Raw genomic sequence first — 23,119 nt, forward strand, 5'->3', positions numbered from 1 at the left:
ACAGAGAAAACCCTTATTTTCTACTTAACATTATCGTGATTGAATAGAGGTGTAATTTAAGAATGAGCCAGAGGGGGGCAGACAAAACAAAAGGGAGTGAGAGAAGTCAGCCTGATTTGCAGTCAACATCTTTGCCATGTCACAGTTAGAAAGGCACGAAGGAAAGGAGATGATGACAAATATGAAACTGGGACAGGTTTGATTTTGCAAGTATGTATGACATGACGGAGTTGCATAAAAAAAAACCACTAAAATAATAAAAACACTCCTCCACCGAGTTTATCTCCATCTGATAAATACTTCATCGTTCTTCAAATCTTGTCATCGTTCCAGTATGAATTCTTGAGTTTTGCCCAAGTGAATGTCTTGTGAGGCGTACATTTTGAATTTTTACCATTTAAAGAGTCCCGAAAATTAAAAACAAAACAAAACTTAGACTCAAACAGCGCTACTTCACATGCGGTTTTTGAATCATATGAGGAGATTTGGTTACACCTTAAGCTAGATTTATGCTTCTGCGCTAGCTCAATACCTTAGACCATAGGTCTTCAAGAGGGGGTCTGTGACTCCTAGGGGGTCCGTAGAGGCACTGCAGGAGGAGGGTTGCAAAAATCTTTCGTGGATTAGACATTTTTATATATATGTTTTTTTAATTATCCCCACAAATTTAGATTTTTTTCAATACACATTAACATGAATCCAACATATTTTAATAAAGGGATAATGGATAGCTTAATATTGAATGCAAAATGATAATAATACTGTATATTTATAAACAGCATTAGGCAAGTTTAATATAGAATACATTTAGTAGGTAGGGGGTCCTTACTTAATCGCTCATCAGTTTGGGTCCTTGGCCTGAAATATATTGAAGAAACCTGCCTTAGACACTGTACACAGTAGCCTAATGTGCATCTCCCTATACGCCACTGTGATGCAGACTGCACCAGCTGCGATCAATCCAAACTGCATTTCCCCCTCAATGTCTCTCATTGGCTGGACCAGAACAGAAAATTCTTCCGACTTCTCGCTCCAAACACACCATCTTATCAGACATCCGTTATTGCAATGATTGCAGGGCTTTTAGTTAAAGTAACTGTCAATACACAGAGAAACTACAGCCGCCGACAAAGGTTTCACCCTGCATGCATCAGCTGCAGAATAAACCAAGCTTTATAAACCTCACTCTCCTTTTCATTCATGCAATGGATAAAGGAGTACAAAGAGACACGGCCAAGCTTAAGAAGAAAAGACAGGTATAAAAGAGATTGGATATGTTTATTTTGCAATGCACGTTATTATCTGGCACCGATACGGCCCCATGAACAGAAGCAGCCGATCCTTAACATCAATTTGTAGCAATGACAGGCTATAAGAAATTAAGTATTACAAATGGAAAAATATAATTGCAAATTTAGAAAAAAAAAAGAAAAGAAAAAAAACTTGCATAAAATACACCAGAACATATACACATGATATTCACCAGGGCTTTATTTTCGCCATTAACTGTAACCATCTCAGTTTAAAGTTGCGAAACTACTCTAAGGGTGAAAATACCACAGTAGAGGTCAAATGTATTAAGTAGTTAATGCGCTTCGTTTCCTTTCTGATGCCCGTTGAAGACAGTGGATGCAACTGTGTGTGAATATCACAAATAAAAGGAAATCTTTCACAGTATGTGCTGTTTCTGGCATGGTCTGTATTTAACAGTTAATATAGTAAATCTTTTTTTCAGAGATATAAAACAAAAGTAATGAATAAATGCTTCAAGGTTCCGAGGGCTAAAGCAAAATCAACCAAAGATAAAGAAACAGAAAACAAGTTTTTCATGCAGCGTGTTGGATACTGACAATCATCATAAGCACATTTTGTATCCTTGTGGTAATCCCGTTGTTTGTTTTTTTCCTTAACAGCGCTCCATCAGGTGTAGTCTGCAGCATCTGTGAGGGTGGTATAGTTCCCTGCTTTTGCCTCCGCGCTGTAGACCACTGCGGGGGTGTCTGGCTTCCGATTCAGCTGACACAAGATGGCGATACACAACACCACCGACAACACCTGAGAAACAGCGAAACAGAGACTTTATTTCCTCTTTATCTTCCATTATTTCAGTGCATTGTCTGAGTGAGCTCACGTGAGAAAGGTCTGTTTTTCAATAACTACTGTGAGAAAGTCATGGTTCCAAGAGGAGTCTTCAGTGGAGCATTACGATGTCACATGCTGTGTTTCAATTACCTCTAGAAGTGCACTAGAGGTAATGGTAATGGAAACGCCTACATTTCGAACAACCTCTCAAATATCACTAAAACATTGTTACGCTCTCAGGAAGTGGTTTTTCGTATTTACTGGCGTTACCGGAGATGACGCAGGGCGTCATGTGACCAGTGAATGGGATATGGGATTGCACAAGCGAAACACTTTACGAGAGCTCATTCACAAAACACCTATCAATGGAAACACGTATGAGGTGCAAGTGTTCTTTATCAAAACATTTTTTGAGTTGAACTTTGACAATATGGACATAAAATTTTTGGACTCAATTTGGACTCCGTATTTTGTCCTATTCAGTTCCTGAAATATCATATCGCTCTTGCTCCCAAGAATGTTTTGGATGATGAACGTAGAGATTACGAACAACCATGAACCACAACTTTAAAATGAATTGGCACATTTAAAGGGAAGAGGGAGGAGATCAAAAGATGGCAGCATCAGAGTTGGAAGTGTGTAAGTGGACATATAGAAGCAGACTGGTGGCAACAATCAACGTACCCACAATAACGTGATTATAAGCATTATGCTCAGTACGACTTGGAAGAGAAGAACATCCTTCGCTATGATCAGCGGAAGACATGCCTAAAACAAGAGTGGTGGAAAAAAAAATCAATGGAACAATTCACATACAATCTTTATAAAACATTTATTGTTCCGAGAGTTCAGACAGAGTTCACAAGAATTTCAGGAGATTACTTCCAATGTTTCAGGAACTAAAAATAGTGTGTGGCTGAACTGGTACCATAATACAGTATACTTGTAACAGCAGTGACCGAGGGATTTCATTTACTTTAGAAGCTGAACAGATTTTTGCCTTGCCACACATCTACGAGGATTTTCATGTTTCTGTTTTGGCATTGTTAAAATTCCACAAGCTTACAGTTTGTTTATGTACCTGTTTCTCCATAATGGGGCTCTTTCTTAAATTATAGTTAAAGCAGTAGCAACTTAAACAACTGAAATATGAACCTATGTGGGGATAAGCATTTAGATTTACGCGTTTTTATTACCTCGGCGTAGATCATGACGGGTTGGTCATCCGCCTTGCCATACAGGGTGCTGTTTCTAGGACCCTCCACCTGGAAGACACGAGTCATTGATTGGATGGCATACACACAATAATAATAAGGCTAAGGAGTCTTTGTTTTAGCAGAGCAGCTCAATGGGCCAAATGAAATGTTATAGCTGTTATAGCTGCAAAGGGTGGGCTGTCACTTTAGTTCATAAGTGTGTAAAGGCAGGTGATCGAACACTTTTGGCAATGTAGTGTGTATGGCCACAGACTCAGCATTTGTTGGTCAAACCATTCCAATTACCCTACTTTCTCCATTGTACATACAACACCATCCAGTATCCTCACTGCTGCCAAATCTCAATGAAGTGTTTACATCGACAAGAAGAAATATGTATATATATATATATATATATATATATATATATATATATATATATATATAATATATATATATATATATATATATATATATATATATATGTGTGTGTGTGTGTTATGGCAGAGTCGCAAGAAAGTAAGTAGCACTCACACACGGATTAGTGGACTCTATGGTGCATACGCAAGATTCTGGAATGTCGTAGCCCCAGTCCCGATAGCCTTCATCCAGACCACAACACTGAAACTTAGAGGGAAGGCAGAGCAGACAATTAGAATCCGTAAAGTAAACTAGCAAATGGGGAACAAATAGATAAATAAGGCATAACATAAGGTTACCTACTTCTCTCTGTATATGGAAGAGGCCGTATTCACTTTCACTAGCATTAGCCAGTGGCAACAGTTCCATGTATTGCTGTTTCATTCCACTGATAAACTACAAGTCAAAACAAAGTCATGTGAAAATGTAGTATTTCAAAGTAGCATAGGGATTATTCGTGGTGAATTTGCAACACGTAAAAAAGATAAAATGATACCTGTTTTTGCAGAGCTAGCCCCATAATTTCAGTCACAAGCATGTACAGGCAGGACAGAATCATGATAACCGTAAACTTAAGCACAGACAAACATATAAACAGAGATCAGATTTGAATATAACTTTCTGTAGAACTACGATGAACAAAATGCATTGTATTCTTCACTCACCACTATCAGCGCCCATTTCTTCTCCTTGCAGATACCGAACACTGCGATGATGGTTAAGGCCAGAGTGACGGCAGAAATAACATAGATGGCATGTAGGCCTCTGAATGCATTTTCCTCGGCCTTTGGAAACAAGGAAGAAGCACAGTTTATAATCTGAACTCGTTTGCCACTGATATGGTAGAGATAAGAATGTTGACGATAAATGCTTCAAATTAGTTAAACCTAAAGCGTTACCTCATGCTCTCTGTGGAAGTACCCGTGGGAATACAGAGCAAGACCCAGCATCAACAAACTGATGATCTGAAACAGAGACAAGGCCAAGCAATGCCGTCACAGGCTTCCACGCCAGAACTTGATGCCTTCAAAGCTTAAATTAATGATCATACACAGTTACAACTAAATTCATTCCACTCTACTGAGATATTCTGGCTAAAGAGATCATGCATATTCCATATGAGTAGCAGCGTTTTCTTTCTAAACCAGCAAAGTTTTAAATATTCATCAGTGACTGAAGACATACTGTATAAATCTGGCCTATGCAGGTGTTCCAGCAAACTCTTATATTTGTCATTGTGTCATCCACCCACCAAATGTCCTCAGCTTTCTTTTGTTTGAATTACACCGGGTATCTGGTTTCCTGAGAGACCCTTTTTCCTTGCGTATATTTTAACGGAAGGGAAATCCCTGGTATGACAGGATTCCACTGAGGGTCTGCTCAGACCTCGCACTAACATCCGATCCAATCGCAAGTGGCCAGCTTTGGGTTTGTGTCATTAACATGCGTCTCCGGATTTGTTCTCAGTTTCACGCCGACGTCTGACATCATCTGGGGTGCAGTAGAATATTTTAACAGCTGCTGTCTCTAATAGATCTCTACCGCTGATCCAGAACTGAGAACAGTGCTGGTAAATGCGTGTGTATCATGACTTGTGCAGCCATTAAGTTATTATTTATTCATCTACACCCTGCCATCAGAGAAAACTCAGTGAATAGAAACAACAATCCTGGAAGCCTAATTGAACACAGTTACCATTGTTTTCATGTGATTTCTCGATTGTGGGCAGTAAAAATGCCTGAAAAGGGTGAATTCTCTAACCATCCTACAGGTGTTGATTGGGTCTGAGTCCGTCCAGTGGACTTTGCTTCCCAACAGACAGTAAATGCCTATACATTTAAAATAAATCTTGATGCTTTTGTCTTCTTTCAACAAGAACTAGTGACCCATAGCCATTGGAAGCCATTGGAAGCCATGCATCCCCATACCTCCATTGAGCTGCCCAGACGAAAATACTTCTCCAACACTGCCATGCTACGTCTGAATGCCGAGAAAATATTGTGTTTTTCATTTTTCAATTTAAGATCGTGATAAAATCGAAATTGTGATTTTTTAAAAATCGTGATATGATATTTTTACCATATCGCCCACCACTATGAATATAAATAATGTTATTCCAGAACCAATGTGGATTTTTTATTGTTATTATTTTGGGAAAGTCTCTAAGCTTGTTTTTCCCGTCTCAAGGATTATCAACCTTGATGTGAACCCTTTTCATTGGCTTTCATTTTCTCTTTTTAGCAGATTTGGATAATTATATGCCTATCTCAGCATGTCCTACCCGTTGATGGATGTTGCGTTTTTTTTTTTTTTTTTACCTTCTTCCTTGGTAACGTTGATCACACTTTTTTTCTGCCTATGCCAAAGAATTATGATGATTCACACCAACCAAGAAACATTCCCACCAAAGTTTTTCTCCTTTTTCTCAAGAACATTGTTGATTTCGCAACACCTAGTGTTTAACTATGCTCTCTTATTAGGAATTTAGTTTTGTTTTTGCAACCTATGGAGGGGTTTTTATACCATCTTTGATTTCCAGTCTTTTACCAGATCATCAGGTCTTTCACGCATGTTAGTGCATTCTTACCATCTTGTAATTTCTTTGTTGAAACCCACATGCGTCAGTTTGTACTCGTGTAGAGTGTTTCGTACACTACAGCAGTGTGTCTAGAATAAGCTCTGCTGAACAACAAAACTCCTTCACACTAGCCCAGTTTCAAGGCGTGTCCATTGTGTTACAGAGTATTTTGCTGTTTCAAAAACTGGTAACCATGACCAGGTCATTCTGTAGAAGAATGGGATTCCCACAGTGCATAAAAGATTGGTGCACTGAAGCGTTGTGTTCCCTGAACTTTCCACAAAGGCAATGATCCTAAGCATGCTTCCACGTCTGACAAAGTTTGGTACAGGAATCTTGGTTTGAATCCCATTAAAAAACAGTTGGTGGGATTTAACGAAAGCAGCAGGAGCATGGTAGTCCAAGAACATTTAGCACCTGGGGAACGGGCTGAATACCAACAGGGAGATGTCAGAAGCTGTCGAAAGATGAGTGGGCCAAACTGGGTTACGCAGCATGGATAGAAAAGCACATAGTAAAGTGGAACTGTAAACAACGGTCCACCATCAGACTCGTAAAAGACCAGTGACAGTTAAATCTTAATTGTCCGTGCCTAAACAAGCTCAACCACATGTTGCCTAAGTAATTTCCCATGTGTTGCATGAATGCTGAAAAAAAAGAGCAGAGGGACAACAAAAACAAAACCAGACAAAACTAGGAATAACACCGAATTCCAATGAATAATTACCACGCTCACAGGACCAATTGGACCCAGATGTGGTACCACAGGTTGGCAGCACTTTTTTATTTATTCCCACAAAACTCATTATCAGTGGCATTAAAATGTAATTAGATCCCATCACATTTGGGCTTCACAAGAATAGGAATGTCTTTCGGGGGATATCAAACTAATTTTAAAGTTAGACATTTACAAAAAAAGTGTATTGTATCATTTATGCATAATTTAATAATAAGACTATTTTCAGTACATGTAAGATCAATTCAGGTTTCATTTCTCCCCTGGAGTTTCACTTCCCACCTAATGTATTTATTCTAGCATTCCTCTTGTAAAAACTTATGGTTCCTCTTAGTGCCAATAACAACAGTTCAGTGCACTTAGTGCTTTAGGTGTGACCATGTAAACATCAGCATTAAAAGAAATAAAAACAAACACTTACCGCGATCAGACTTAACACAATCAGGCAACTCCGTTTTAAACAGACGTTCACTTTCCCCATTTTGTTTCCTTTAAGCTCACGGTACACGTTAAAGCATTCCTTTGAAAGAAATCCAAGCTCTGTGGAGAGCGAGTACTCTGGATATAGACCATACAGGATAGGAGAGAGTGGAAGCCCCCTGTTTTTGTTGGTTCAAGCCCTCCCCTTCTGCAAAAGAGGGGTTGGGCTGGGTACGTGTGTAGGTGGAGTTGTAGAAGATTTGTCAAACAGTTCAAGGAATCTAAGAGTGTTCCTTGGATAGAGTTTACAGTATGAGAGTGCAGCACTTCAGCCACAATTAAATGCTGCCAGTCATGCGCATCTTCACATTTCTGAGAATTATCAGCTGGAGAGGAAATAGTTGCAACTGAGTGCAACAGTCACAAATGCAGCTGTTCAACACTCATCAGTTTTACACTTACTTTTCATTCACTGTAATGTGGCATTACAGCTAAGTAATGGTGGAAAAGGAAAGCTTTCTGAAAGAAGGGTATAAAACTTATTGTTATTTTAAACCTTGTGTACGCCTTCACAACGGCTCAGCCACTTCCAAATGATTAAAGTAGTTTCCTGTTGTTTTCAAGGTTTCCTCTTGTTTCCTCTCCTGAGAAGAGACGTTCCATCACATGACTTCTCATCAAATGCATTTGCATGCATATGCATTTCTGTGCATATGCACCCCCACCCCCGGGTTCTGCGGAGAAAAACGTCTCAGTTGTTAAACCAGATCCAGAGTGGAACATTTCTTGATGAAGAAAGTGAAACATCTGGCTGGCCTGACAGAAACACACGCCTCCCAGGCCAACGCAAGCATCCAAACAGAGACGTACATCAAGCTTTATTATTGTCCCGTGCGTTCAAATGCCTGAATCAGCTTCCCCCGGTTCTCGTCCACAAGATCTTTTGGCTGGCTTTCACACATCTGTTTGACATAAAGGCACGGAGACAAAGAAGCATTCTGTAGCACACAGGATGTTGGTGGGTGTAATGATACAAAGGGTCAAAAGCTCAGAATACTGCAGCCCTTCCCTGAAATTTCAATCATAAGATACATGCTTGTTTGAATTTTAGTCAGACAGAATGAATAAGTAAGTCTATATTCTCCATTTTACTCAAGTTTTGTTTGCCTTCTTGTTTGCTACTTAATAATGGACACAATAGCCTCTTAGTTGGTTCTTATCTTTGGATTTTATATCTCTGGGAAAGACACAGTAATTCCTCTGGCGCCCATTAGTACTCCTGATATTCCAGCTTTCTTTGAAACATTGCTGAGACAATGTTCATTTACAGTTCAACTGTAAGCGAACCTTTACCGGTGAAGCATTACAGTTTGCAAACTTACTTTGGGAATGTCAAGAAAAGCATGTTAAGTTTGTGAGGCTATTTTCTGTGTTAAAATTAAATTCTCCCCAGATGTGAGTCCTCGCCCAACTCCTGGGGATACGCTCCCAAGCAGCTGCACAATTATTAAAAACATATCACTATAAATATAATCATTGTGCAATATGAAGATGGCGTTGCCAAGGTTCTCAGGAAGTAATATTCCTCATCTGGACAGCCTCAAAATGAAACTCTCAGCAAAGGATCTTTCACACTGCAGAATGTAACTCTTATTAATGCTGTAGATAACATGTGTGGCTTAGTCACTTTCGAAAAATGTTCTCATTTTACTATAGCCGCGGCTCAGCAGCTCATAAACACATCACGTAATCCAGTTTACTGTAATAGAGTTTTAGAGTTTGCCTCTTTTTTTTTCCTTGTTGAGTACTTTATGGTCAGGTGAGATGAGTGAAACTTGAGATCGCCTTCTAGATGGTGGACTAAACGTAGCTTCTAGAATAAAAACTACAGTAGCCACAGTATAGAACATACAGTTACAAACAGTGTAACTTAAAAAAAAAAGAAAAAAAGAAGTGGTATTTTAAAAGCACGTAATAAATATTAAAAGTATGCAGTTCATATTTTGTTCCAGAAAGCCGGTTTGGTTGACCCCTAAACGTGACTCAGTTTACTGTCATTTTTGTTCCCGTGACATTACTTTCAGGTCCTAACAATAAACAGAAAGGCAATAGAGATTCTTTCACATCTTTAGTTGGAGACCAAAAACAGAGCTTAAAGAGAGTGAATGTAGGTCTTTTAATAATCTGGTGACCAGATGTGTAAATAAGCAACTGTTCGGCACGTCAGCAAGAAGCATTCTCTTAAATTACGTGGCAGAGACTACTGCATGTTTAGTTTGATTTTTTTTAATTTTTTTTTTTATGTGTTGTCTTTGTAATTCAGTGCGCAACATTATCTATAATACTAAAGTTGTACAATTTACATAATCTGAGGCTTATTCATCATGATTACATTAGAATACTTTTATAACAATGTGCATCTCTACATGTTTATTAGTTTGTGTTTAACTTATGCTTATTTTTGGCTCTCTCAGCTTCAAGTTCATACCTTTGCTAATGATATTCATATTCCGTTCTGCCGCCATTTTACTGTCCCTTTAAGAAAAGTCACATGATGGTCACCTGACGCGGAAGTAGACCGACTCGCGTTTGAGCGTGGTTGTGTTTACAAGCGTCTCGTTTACGTACCGCATGCTGGTTGGTTGCGTAAATAAACAGCTAAGTCATTATTATTAATGTCCAATTCATTTATATTTGCGTTTACAGAGAGGAATGTACTCTTCTTTCTTTCCTTTTTTATAGCAGGGTCAGCTCTGCTTTGTCTCCAATGTCGAGGTAGGTCTACGTGCGGGATGTTGAAATATTCCTCTAATTAGACCAAGTGTTTCGCATGCATAATGAGTGCTTACGCGGGAATAAAGCGCCTATCATGTTTCTAAAAACCCTGGCGTTGTCTTGAGGGTGTGACTCTAGTAGACCAGAAACTGCCCCCGTTTTGCCTGTCAAGTATTAGCATACATTCCCAAAAATAACCAGCAGTCTTGAAACTCAGGTGTTGGTACAAATCAACCAACAAGGTCATTTTAAAAACACACTTGTTTTCAGTTTTTCACGTGGAAGACTATTCCGCCCTGTGCATTATAAAAACAATTATGTTATGTTGCCTTAAATAAATAGAGTTTTTGTTTTAAGTGTCAGTCATTGCACATTTTGTTAACGTGTTATTTTTTAACCAGCAGGAAGAAGTAAAGTCTCTGGATAAATTTAAACATGAAGCAGGGCAGCGAGGCTGTGAACGTCCCTGCGTGCTTCATTTCAAACCATGAAGGTTTCCTTGGAAGCATCAAAAACTTTATTGAAGACTTTGTGGTGACTGAGATAGATATTGATGGACATCTTGTTAAAACAGAAGCAGCCACACAGACGCCAAGCTGCGCCTCCGGCGATGGAAACAACAAAACCAGTGCAGAATTCCTGGAGAACAGTCATTCCTCAGTGTCACAGGACGCTGACGTTTCCATGGAGTGGGGGGTGGACGTCCCCCTGCCGGGTCTTGGCAGTTTCGATTTAGGTGTGATTTTAGGCCAGTCAGTGAGTGAAGAGCTTGAGCACTTTGTGTTGACTCTCAGAGATGAGAAGCCGCCCGAGCTGGAGCTTTCTTTGGGATCCTTTGCTGACAAACACCAGCGAGCCAACGTCCACCGGGCCGTCAGACACCGCTTCCCCTTCCTCATGACCGTCACCATTCAGCCCGAGATCAGGGTGAGGGAAGACCCCGACTACAGAGAGCTCTCCCAGCTGGTTAAGGAGGACGAGGCAGAGGACTTCTTCAGGTTTATAGATGCCAAGGTGCGAGGCTCATCCTACACATTTGGACCCGATGACAATAAGGAGCACAGGACGGCTGTCCATCACTTCCTGAACAGGCGGTTTGGGAAACTGGTGGAGACTAAGAGCTTCATCGACCAGGGGAGGACATCAATCTCAGTTAGGTTGAGGGAGCGAGGGAGGCCAAAGAAGAGAACCGCGGAAGAACGTAAGGAAGAAGAAGTTTATACTGGTAAGTTGCAACTTTACCTGTTTATTATCATCTCAATAGAAACAGAAAGGTGATATTGTGTGTGTGTGTGTGCTTTTTTCAGCGTTCACTCTGTGTAAGGAGAACCTGGAGACTCTAGAGGCCATCAGCTACATGGCAGCAGCTCTGGGGATTTTGCCGTCCGATTTCACCTACGCCGGGATCAAAGATAAGAGAGCCATCACGTACCAGTCCATGGTGGTCAAGAAGGTCTCACCTCAACGGTAGAGCTGTGTTAGAACGCTCAATCATGTTAAGGTTCTTCCCATGACAACCACTCATTGAGCTGATGTCGTGTGTCGCTAGGTTGGCGGAGAAGATAGCAGAGTTCGAGAAGCGAGGGATGCGTCTGTCCCAGGTCCGCTCCGTCAGCGAGCCTCTCAGGCTCGGGCGACTGCAGGGGAATCACTTTGACCTGGTCGTCCGCGACCTGAGACCACACACTGACGCACACTCTGGTGTGGACAAACACACACGTCTGGCATCTCTGGTAAAAGAGGCAGTGGAAAATGTCAAGGTTTGTTCTGCTTTCAGTTGAGGTTTAACATCTCGACACACATTTCTCAGCACAGCGTGGCATTTTTCTTCTTTTATACTGAAAAAATTACATTACACTTATTACTAGCTCACTCAATCCATCTTTCCTTCCATCTCTGTGGAAGAGACCAACCAGTGTCCCGTGAGGAACTATTGGCTGATGTGGACATCACTGCCATTTTATTTTATTACTTTTTTATGTGCAAATTCTATTGCATAATCAGAAAGAATCACCCACAGGCATGCTAAATACATAACAAGCTACACTATAACACTCCTAAAGCGCTTTCTTAGATGGTTCTGTGGAGCAAACAAACAGTCTAACCTCAAACCAGCCACCAACAACCACATTCACCCTGATTGTTTCTCCATCTAGGCCAGAGGTTTTGTCAACTACTACGGACCACAAAGGTTTGGGAGCGGACAGAGCGTTGAGTCCGATCGAGTAGGACTAGCTTTACTCAAAGAGGATATGGTGAGCGTAGAAGATAAAACTACCAATTTTCCTGTCAAACTGTAACTGTCGGCGTGTACTGACATTCTGTGTCGATTGCGTGTTGTGTGTCAGGTGAGTGCTGTGCGTCTCTTCTTCACTCCAGAGGAAGGAGATGATCCTCAGAACCAGGCAAAGAGACACTTCCTGCAAACAGGTGAGAGTCGGGATAGCAGCTGTCCATTTTGTTTCAGTCTTTCCAGACATTTTGCCTACTAAAACCCCGTAAATGACCTTAATCCAAGTGTTATTTTTCACTCTTTGTTTTTGACTCTTCCTCCTCTTTCTTTTCTCCTTCAGATAATGCGAAGGAGTCTTTGGCCTTGATGCCGCTGTCCAAGGCCAGGGAGCGGCTGATGCTTCGGGCCCTGAACCGCTACGGTACAGGTCCAGATGGTTGTGCCCAAGCGTGGCTCAGCCTTCCTCACAGCATGAGAGTTTTCTACCCTCACGCCTACTGTAGCAGGTCAGCAGCAAAAAAAAAAAAAAAAAAAACTTTTATTTTTAACAAATTTCCCAACTGTTCTATTCTGAGCTGCTTTTGCGTCAAGTTGGTGATGCGTAGCTTCTCCATTTACACTTTAAGACATAGGGGAAATTACACATTTTCCACAGCATGTCTGGTCCATTCAATTTCATGTTACATTGCTATATATGGAGTCAATGTTTATAACCCAGTTTGTGCCTCTTGTACCTTATCTGTACATATGAATAATTTTTAACAGTACTTGCTTTGAAGATATTTCCAGAATCCAAAAATTACCAGTAAATATTCTGTTTGCTGTGTGATTTCTTAGTTGAGGTTGCATCTTGAATCCAGATAGATGGAAAAGTACTATCATTTCTGAATGTTTTATGTCTTTGAAGTAGAGATCGACCGATACAGATTTTTTAGGGCCGATACCAATTTTTGGCCGATGGCCAATGTGTGCAGCCGATTTTTCTGAGCCGATATTTGGAGCCGATTGTGACTTTCTCTCTCTCCATTTACATGATAAAAATGATACAATGGTAACGCATATTACAAGTCTCAATTTAACCAATAACATGAACATTTATTGAACTCAAAGAACATTTAAAGCTCTTATGCATACAAAGTTAAAAGATAATGGGTCAAAAGAGGTAGAGCACAAGCAGGGGGTGACTCTAAGGTCCTTCTCAGCCAAGTATGTTTAGCTTACGTTTAGCTTATAGGCAGTATACATCTTGGCTGTAACATCAATACATATTCCTACCAAAAGCTTAACAACAGCACAACAGCTTCAATCTAAACTGTGGACTGTATTATTAGTTTGCCAGAGAGGGTAAATAAAAACCTTGCTAGCAACTCCTACTAAACCTTTTTTTCAACTTATTTTTAGGGGTGGTCAACATGGCTTCAAGCAATTTCCAGTTTCCAGCTGCACGCACTCTGCTAGTGGGGGAGGGGCAATGTATGGGCTGCATGGGTCTAATCGGGATTTGGCCCAATTAGACTCGAATAAGAAGCAAGAATACTGCTGTAAATCAAAATGTTTTAATATGCCGTTGCGGTTGTCTCCATCGTAGAGTCTGGAACGAGGCCGTGGCACACCGGCTGACTACGATGGGTCACAGTGTGAGACAGGGAGACCTGGTAAGGAAGCGAGATGGACAAAACAAAACGGAGGACACTGGAGAAGGCAGCGCTGCTCAGGTAACAAAGGATAGAAAACTTAATATAAAAAAAGACATTGATTTTATAGCTCTTAGATCAGGACGGATAAATGATCCACCATATCATCATTTCACCATTTTAAAAAATATAATGATTTGATAGCATATAAATAGGAGTAGTAATGGGAAAAGATCAGAGAAGAAGAGACTATATTACACAAACCATTGAAAAACAGCAAAACTTGTCACCAATGAGCCCAATTTTTGTCCTCTTCCAGCTCCATTTTTACTCGCAAAATAAAATTTATAACATGCCCAACTGGTAGCAGTGGTTTTGAGCGTGCACGCCTGGGATGCTTGTGCATGGAGAGAACTTAAGAATGTATTATCATGTATTATCCACAAATGGAAATCCACATTCACTGGTTCACACAATCTTCACAAATGTTTTCCAGATCCATGTAGTGACACATCAGGAGGAGCAAGCGGGAGCCTACACACTAGAACAAGTAAGGAGTTTTTCCCACGACATGTTTTCAGTAAATGCCGTCTCTCTTACTTCAAACTCTTCAGCTGATTCTTTCTCATCCTGTCAGGTGTTATTACCGATGCCTGGAAACACAGTGAAGTATCCAGAAAACGCCATGGGGACCTGGTACCAGGAGAGACTGGCCAGAGAGGGGCTGCGCGACTGTCGCTTCAGAGTCAGCAGCCTCAAACTGAATCTGCCTGGCTGCTACCGCCCCCTGCTGGCAGTGCCGCACAACTTCAGCTACCAGCTGCAGACGGGAGCCGGCGGCGGAGACGGCGGAAGACTGAGGACGGGCGAAAGTCTCACTTTGAACTTCGACCTGGACTCCTCCTGCTACGCCACCATCTGCCTCAGAGAGATTATGAAGACTGACCCCTGAAACTCACAGGGACGTTGTTGTTGTCGTGTTTGTGTTATTTCAAGGTGAAAGAAAGGAGATGCAGCTTTTTGTAACACTGTTTTGTACTTTCTTTGACGGTGATTGTGATACGTCATTATTATCCTTTCGGTTTGTTGTTCCAGCAGAAGAGATATACATCAAGAGAATTCATAATGCGCAGTTGATAAAACGTATATTGAAGGGGGGCCACTGCCAAATGTGAACAAAGTTAAATGTAAAAGCATGTAAACAGAATGTGTTTTGTGCCATGAATAAAACTTTTGGTATTTGAGAAATCACTGCACTTTTCAGATATTTATAGATATAAAATCTGCAATACCTGGTTAATAAATTAGAAAATAAATAGAATTTTAAAGTGGGGGACAAGAGTGGAGGGCATTGCCTCTGTATGGAGTCCTCTACAGAGATAATTTGTTTTCTCAGTGTAAAAAAAAAACACAGTAGGCAATTGGTCAAGAAATAACTGAGAATAACTTGGTTAGTGGTAGGTCGCAATAAATTTCTTAAAATAAGTTTATCATATTTTTCTGTTCTCTAGAAGATTATGAATCAAGTATAACTGATACAGACACATATTTCCACCCATCAACACTTGAAAATAATAATAATTAAAAAAATAAATCAATCAGCTTTAGTGTAGATAAAGCTAGTTTCTAAGCACAGTTTCATTAGGAACAAGAAAATAAATTGTCCATTTGGGTTGCTGTATTTTCTGATTATTGTACTGGAGCCTAATTGCCACTAGAGGGAGACAGCAGGCAGTAATTGTAAAGTAAGTATGGGCTGGACAGTGTTACACAGAAAGGTGGTTCAGACTACTTTGTCAAGTATGAACTTTAAGTTGCATAAGTTTGTCTGACACTGACTTCCTCATCTGAGAAAAAACAGCCCCTGACGACAACGACAGAATGTATTACGTTCCAAATCTGTGACTGAATCCACCTCAACGCTTCATACCCTCCTGTAAAAAAAAAAAAAAATAGAGCTGGGTGAAAGTCATTTTAAGAGCCAATAAAAATATAATGAAGCATAAAACTCAGGTATAATTACTCTGCTGAGGGGCAGCGTTCGATATGTGATAAAACTGAGCCGGCTCTGCCTCCTGTGACTAATTTGTGGAATTAAAAACAGCCGAATCTTCAAAACCCCTCATGAATAACTCATGGTGGATGTACCTCTGAGCTGTTTTTTCATACTGCGAGCAATATATAAAGTGTCTGACTGCATGGGTGTTTTGTTTGGTGGTGGGTTCTGACACGCAGCCTGTCATCGAACCATAGCGCTGTGTGATGAAGTACCTGCCTGTGAGCTAAACTGTCTGCCAGAGAGACACATTAGCAGTAATGAGTTACATCACATGTTGAAGAGTTTTGTTACAAAATGGCCATCCATCAGTGAAGAGGGCGGATAAGTGAAATCCTTGTACCTACAGAGTAAATCTGAGATATTATTAAATGTTCCTCGCCTCAGGTATTGAACTTAATCCCGACAGATGACGTGCAAATTATCCTTTGTTTCTGAGGACGTGATACTTTTGTTTTGATTGGAACGCGCACATTGCCTCCTGATGGGAGTCGTGCGCTGGGTGAATTCCCCAGCACTTCGACGCTTTTTAAATCTGGGATACAAGTTACATCTGAGAGTGTAACTGGTTTAGATTACAGGAAGACGGAGAGTCCTCGGCGATTATTCTCCCTCGCAGACAGACGTGGGTGAGGAACTTCTTTTCGCTCCCTCACCCTGATTCCAGCCAGCTGTTGAGAGGCAGACTAAAGAAGAAGAAGAAGTCGGCGGTTATGGAGACATTTAGAACACCGCTGATATAGCAACCGTTCACATGGACGTTAGGACTCCACTAATAATCTGAAAAACAGCCCAAATAGAGTCGGAGCAGACTGGCCTGATTAGTCTGAGAGGGGTGATGTAAACCTTTAATAATAGGGAAATATTAGCCCATAATAACCATGTAAACACTACATTTCTCTCTGGATGGGATTAATACATTCTTTCTGCACACGACTGCCAAACATGGAATAAAGATCAGGCAATTTCAGACCAGTCTCAATCAACTTCTAATGAACTCAAATCTACTTCTTCTGTTTTATTTCTGGCAGATGCAAATGCTCCACAGCCCACAGAACCTCCCTGCACCAAAAATCCCTTATTCTGATGAATGTTTAGGGCCATATCAATGCACAAATCTCAATCGTGTTGAAAAATTATCCGAGATGTACCGTATTTCACCTCTCTTTGCCTGCTGAGATTGAGTCTGATGCACGACTCTGTGACTTCGTTGCGAAAACGTACAGTTTTAAGCAAATTGTCAGTGTGGAAGAAGATGGAGGCAGAAGAAGAACGGACGCCTAAATCAACTGCAAACAACGACAAAGCGATAAACCGTTCTCTAAGATCACAATCAAAGGAGCGCTTTCGGACAGTGCGAAGAGTTCATGCACACATCTGCACACGCAGCCGCTCACGCTCGTGATTAGTCACATAAACATGCTGCTGGCCTTTGACCCGCCTGTGCTGCCTCGGTTGATTGGCAGTTTTTTTTTTTTTTTGGAGCGGACGCTGCTGATGTGCGCTTATACCTGTGTGTGTTATGAGCTTGTCTGTGCCTGCAAAAGATAAAAAAAAAAAAAAAAAATGTGTGTGTGTGTTGTTGTTTCTAGGTCCTGTCAACCATGTTGGTGTAGGAGCCGTCGTTCGGTATCTTCCAGACGTGACAGCCTGTGTACGCAAGTACGCCGAGAGAGGCTGGATAAGCGTAAGCAATGCTCCCATTATCTGCGTTTTTGTTTTTTGATGGTGTCAACATGTATTTTGACTAGTTTAAGTAAAAAAACAAACTTCCAAATCTGTCTGTAATCTTCAAGTGTGCAGCTTTTTGCTCGTTAGCATACCACATTTATGTGAACATTCACAGTTTACTCTAGTATTTTCAGAGCACTTACATCTGAGTTATTTATTTATTTTTGATTTTTTTCCAGTGATGCATGGAGTTTAGACTAAAGCTTGGTTTATACTACTGCAGTGGGCTTGTGCAGAGCACACTTGTGCGTAGTGCAAGGAGAATTATTTCATTTTTACACTGTTAAACTGTTTTATTTGACTAAAATATGTGTCCCATGTTTTATCATAATCATAAGTTATTCATTATTAAGTTAATCAGAAGTAATGCATGACATTTCAAGTAAAAAGCATCAGTATTGATATCAGCGATACTAGCCCTGTGTTTACTTGGTATCGGATCAATACCAAAATTCCCAGTATCGCCCACCCCAAATTCATGACAAAAGATCACTATTTAGTAACATTTAAATTTAACTGGGGTTTACAAATGAATTTTCTGCTCTTGTTTAGGGCTCAATCTTCAAACCACACATGATGCATGAGCCACGTGCGTAAGTCTTGGCTTGTGACCTTTTCATTATGGGGCCGTGTCATTTGACTGTAAAAACCACCGGTCCCCTGCACTGCCCAGAGGCTGCTCTGTCACCCACTTACCCCACCTCAGTGTCCCACATGTTAGACGCATTGCATGTGGAAAACACGCTGACCCGACAGCTGCGGCCGAGGTATTGACGAGTGGAAAGGAGGGGAAAAAGCGTGTAAAATGAGATTGATTAACGGACCCGTTAATGCAGCAGAGCTTTACTGGTTCATGTACATGTAGAGCAGTTAGGTAAGACGAGCAGATGGTTGGTGAACGATGTGGTGCCAATCTACATATGTCTATGAGTGACGCTGAAAACCCAACACATTCAGATAAAAATTATTAGAGTTTTTTTTCTATGGGGGTGTTAGAAAACTGCAGGTTTTGCAGCATCCTCTTTCAGCCTGCCATAGAAAGGTCAGTATCAAAGATTTGAAATCATAGTCTGTTGTGTTCCAGTTAGTTGTAGGATACTCCATATATTTGTTTGTGTTAAATTGTGGACCCTAATCAATCCAGCCGTGCACAACATTGTGGTTGAAGCTAGAGTGGAAAAATATAACCATAAGTCAAATTCCATTTCTGGCTGAGAATAAGCTCATTTTTTTTTTAAATATATTAAATACATAAAAAGTCATAAAACATCTGGCTGCTACAATATAAGCAGTGCCTTTTGGATGTGACGACCCGCCGCGTCCAGTCAGTGGAAAAAAAGTTAATTTCCTGCCCTGTTTGTGACCCGAAGAACAGCCCGACGTTTTACACGCTTCGGCACAACACCAGCGCTATCTTGGTAAACTGCCTGCACATGAGCCATTAATGGGTTACTCGCGACAAATGGGAATTTTTCTCACACTGTAAAAGTTAAGGGGAAAAAAAAACTGTTAAACCTCTGCCTGGGTACACTGAGCACTCTGTGCCAGAGACGGCTGCAAGGCTCAGGGAAGTGAAGGAAAGCTCATTATTTTTAATGGCATCTCCGCCGGTTGAGAGACAGAGGGACCATGACATTACCTTAGCTTGCCATGGGCTGTAACTTTAAGTGTTTGTTGTTCAGAATTGCTAGGCAGGCCAGAAGATATACAAATTGTAAAACATGCACACACATGTCCTAAAAAAGGAACATGCTTTAGTTTTCAGTACACATAAAAATCTTTGTTCATCCAGCATTTAGAAAGATTGTCTTTATTCCTGTATGCTAGTATGAAGCTAAAGCCAGGGGGTGGCTAACTTAGAAGCTTTATGGGAAAGGAGGGAAGCAGCTAGCTAGGCTTAGTTTAAAACATCACTTCTAGATATATATTTTTTTTTAAATTTGCAGGTTATTTTATTTATATGCACAAATGTACAGTGATCAGGCATAACATTATGACCACCTTCATATTATTGTGCAGGTCTCCCTTGTGCCTCCAAAACATTAGTGACTCATCAGTGGTTTCTGGTAACAGGATGTTGTTAGCGGTAGTCTTTAGGTCCTATGGGTTGAGAGAGGGTCCTCTGTGGGTCAGGCTTGTTCCACTGTATGCTGCAGATACTTGATCTGTTTGGGATCTAGTGAATTTTGCGGCCAGGTCAACACCTTATGCCGTTTTTCATGTATTTTGAGTCGTTTCTAAACCATTTTTGTGTGCGCACTGGGGATGGCTGATAACATCAAAGAGTGTCATTGCTCTGGATTGGGCAGTACACGTCCACAAGTGACGTCCAAAAGTTTTCCAGCTGAGCAACGAATGGTCACATGGTATTTACTTCTCCTGTCAGTAGTTTTAATGTTCCGGCTGATCGGTGTAATATCAACAAGTTGTCTGCAAAGGGGGCAGACTGAAGCATTTATTTTTTCAACTGGCTATTTGTCACAAGATGCTCTGGTTGCCCTAGGAGGAAGGAAAAGGAAACTTTTTCAAAATCATACTCTTCATTGTAGGTGTGCCTCCAGTTGCGGTGATGGATTCTCCACAAGAAGATCAGATGATGATCAACAAAGTGGTAATGTATGTTTATGTTGAAGCCATTTCTTCCAAATTGCGTCTTTTCCACCACATCTCGGTCCCATCAGCATAAAGACGGCGAGCGTCTTGAAGTCGGAGAAATCTCCCTGAGTAGGTGTTGAGCTTAGCTCCCTGGTGCAGGAGAAGAGCAACAGAAACGGCTAAGGTAAACCAAACCACGCAGGAAGACATTATTGTTTCACATCTGAATCTCATCTGAACATTCATGAATGTTTTCGCAACGACGTGAGCATCCAGAATGAATAAACTGCAGGCAAACCGATCGGGATAATTTGGGAGAGGCCGGCTCTGTTTCACTGTTTGTAGCTGTCTAACCGAGCAGAACGTATGCGGTCAACATTTTCGGTCCAGACACAGCCGACCTGGGGTATCTGCATTCGTTGGCGGTAGTTCTTTGATGTCGGTTTGTTCTGTTTGAACGCATTCTGTTTCTTTTTTTGATAGAGAGTTCGATGAGATTTGTGCACTGCATTTAGATTTGCTCGGATAAACACACATTTTCCCCTTTGCGTCAGTTTGTGCCACCGCAGCCGAACATGTAATTAAACCGAATTAGTATTCATCTTTCTATGAAATTGCTTCATCTGTTTGCGCTTTGTCGGAAGGCACTTTTACTTTGTATGCAGACTGGCAGCTTCACGGTTTCCAGTCTTTATGCTAAGCTAAACGGTCTCCTTCTTGTAGTTTATAGTATTTACTATTCAAACATGAGACTATTCCTTAGTCTTAGTTACCTTCACACACGCACAAACACACACACGGGTCCTGAAAGGCACATGGCTGAGATTTGGCATCCTGTGTCCCTTCATTGCCATCAACCGCTCTTATTTACATCAATCAGTGTCTTGGTGGTGTAGCTGGTTTGGAGCCTGTCTGTAGTCCTGTAATTACATTGTTGGCTAAATCCCAGCTGTGTGTGTGTGTGTGTGTGTGTGTGTGTGTGTGTGTGTGCATTTGCAAAAAGTGCAGCTGCACCGGTGCGTCTGTTGGCTTCAGCGCCCGAGGAGGAAAGTTAAGATAGAGAAAGCTGTCCACGCGGTGATTGATGGCGCAGCTTCCTGTCCTGATAGGTTATTGAGAAGCTCTCAGGGACCGTCGCGTTTTTGCCTGATGCTCCTAAATATTCTGCTCCTATCTGCCTTGACCCCCTCCCCCCCCCCCCCCCCCCCCCCCGACTCCCTCTTCCGCTTTTTCATTTTCTCACCGCTTCCCCCTCGTCTCTGAGAAGCCCCATAACCCCCAGCTCTCCCTCTTGTTTTACAGAGGAATGACATATAGTGTTTACATACGGCCCGCTGATATCTCCATGCACCAAATTATCTACACATTATCTCACGTCCAGCCGCGCTTAGACCATTAGATAATATGTTGAGGAAAGTAAAAGCTCTACTTATCATATATGTAGGCTTAGAGACACATCACAGACGGCCAAAATTGGATGTGGCACATACTTAATGCAAACAGTCAAGCAACAGGGCCTGTGGCGCATATATCTTCACGATGTTTGTCTACTCCCACTGTTTTTAATCCAGTTTTACTCATGCTTATTCTCACCCCATTTTCCTTCTTATGAGGCTCATGGCCCCACTGGGGTTGGGAAACACAGGGTGACTCACGATGCTCTACGGATGCGGTTCCAATGATAACCGTGGGACCATGATGCAGCCGTTACGTGATGCTTGATACAGTACAACATGATATCTATTTAACTGAAAAGGGAAATTGTTTCTCAAGTTTTGAATTCAGCTTGGGTTGAGATTTTCTTTTCTTATGTAGCCCATTAATCACAAAACAAATGTGTATTCGGAAATCTTTATTTATCAGGGAACTAGTTGTGACCCCAAAATACAATATACTTTCAAACTTAAGTCATATAAAAAGTGCATTTGTCTCTTGGTATTACTTTATACATGGTGAGGTGATTCCCATTTCCTACATAATCTCAAAGGATGTGAATCATACATAGAAGACAAATGTGTTCATTCTTTTGCAGCAATGTTATTTTTGTTGTCTTTTAGGCCACTTTGTTGGCTCTTGTTGACATGCCATCACCTGTCATGCAGTGGAACCGATAGAGAGTTCATTGTATTAGATAACGCTGCTCTCCCATCTCGTTATACTGTAACAATACGGAGGCGGGCCTCCGTCAGAGGCCTTAGTCAGAGTGTAAAACTCAGTTCAGGCCTTTACATGTTTCTAACCACATGTGAAATTAACAAACCTTCTCTTACAGCTAAACTTAATTCAGAAAATCTGAGCACCACCCGACTGGACTGTAAACCCAAACGACACCGACAGCCGGCGGGAGGGCACAGACGACAGAACACAAAAGGGCCGAGAAGCAAGAACTGTTCAGTGTCTGATTAAATTTGGAGAGAGGGGATTTTCTAAGAAGGAAGCTTTTGTTTCGGGGCATCTGGAAAAACCTGACATGCGAGTATGGTTCTTCAAGAAACCATTGTTCTGCAGAGGAAATGGATTTGGTCCAGTTGGGAGGAGGAAAAAAAAGAGAATGAGAAAAATCATTCATCATCACAAATGAATGTGAAAACACCGAAGTGGCGGTGTTCTGTTGAGTAGAAACAACTGAACACAACAGATGGGTTCATGTGCCATTGGTTTGG

The 23,119-nt window shown here is 41.1% G+C and overlaps 2 protein-coding genes across 3 annotated transcripts; one reads left to right on the plus strand and one right to left on the minus strand.

Annotated features, from left to right (window-relative positions):
• Positions 1–1,259: 1,259 nt before the first annotated feature.
• LOC124999683 (tetraspanin-8-like) lies at positions 1,260–7,602 on the minus strand. Its single transcript, XM_047574655.1, has 9 exons — positions 7,434–7,602; positions 4,598–4,663; positions 4,364–4,483; positions 4,195–4,269; positions 4,002–4,094; positions 3,813–3,905; positions 3,279–3,347; positions 2,767–2,850; positions 1,260–2,055 (listed from the first exon to the last, which is right to left on the minus strand). Exons 1-9 carry the CDS (start codon positions 7,491–7,493, stop codon positions 1,921–1,923), a joined length of 795 nt encoding a protein of 264 aa, XP_047430611.1. The 5' UTR covers positions 7,494–7,602; the 3' UTR covers positions 1,260–1,920.
• A 2,402-nt stretch (positions 7,603–10,004) lies between these two features.
• Positions 10,005–15,325, plus strand: pus7l (pseudouridine synthase 7 like). 2 transcript variants are annotated; one of them, XM_047574682.1, is made up of 10 exons: positions 10,005–10,207; positions 10,609–11,432; positions 11,515–11,674; positions 11,757–11,967; positions 12,364–12,462; positions 12,556–12,637; positions 12,781–12,946; positions 14,029–14,155; positions 14,571–14,624; positions 14,712–15,325. In XM_047574682.1, exons 2-10 carry the CDS (start codon positions 10,643–10,645, stop codon positions 15,024–15,026), a joined length of 2,004 nt encoding a protein of 667 aa, XP_047430638.1. In that variant the 5' UTR covers positions 10,005–10,207; positions 10,609–10,642; the 3' UTR covers positions 15,027–15,325. The 2 variants fall into 2 exon arrangements, with proteins under 2 accessions (XP_047430638.1, XP_047430639.1); XM_047574683.1 differs by having other exon boundaries at positions 10,612–11,432.
• The last annotated feature ends 7,794 nt before the right edge of the window (positions 15,326–23,119 follow it).

The sequence above is a fragment of the Mugil cephalus genome, chromosome 22 (genome assembly GCF_022458985.1).
Source record: "Mugil cephalus isolate CIBA_MC_2020 chromosome 22, CIBA_Mcephalus_1.1, whole genome shotgun sequence".
Classification (NCBI taxonomy): Eukaryota; Metazoa; Chordata; class Actinopteri; order Mugiliformes; family Mugilidae; genus Mugil; species Mugil cephalus.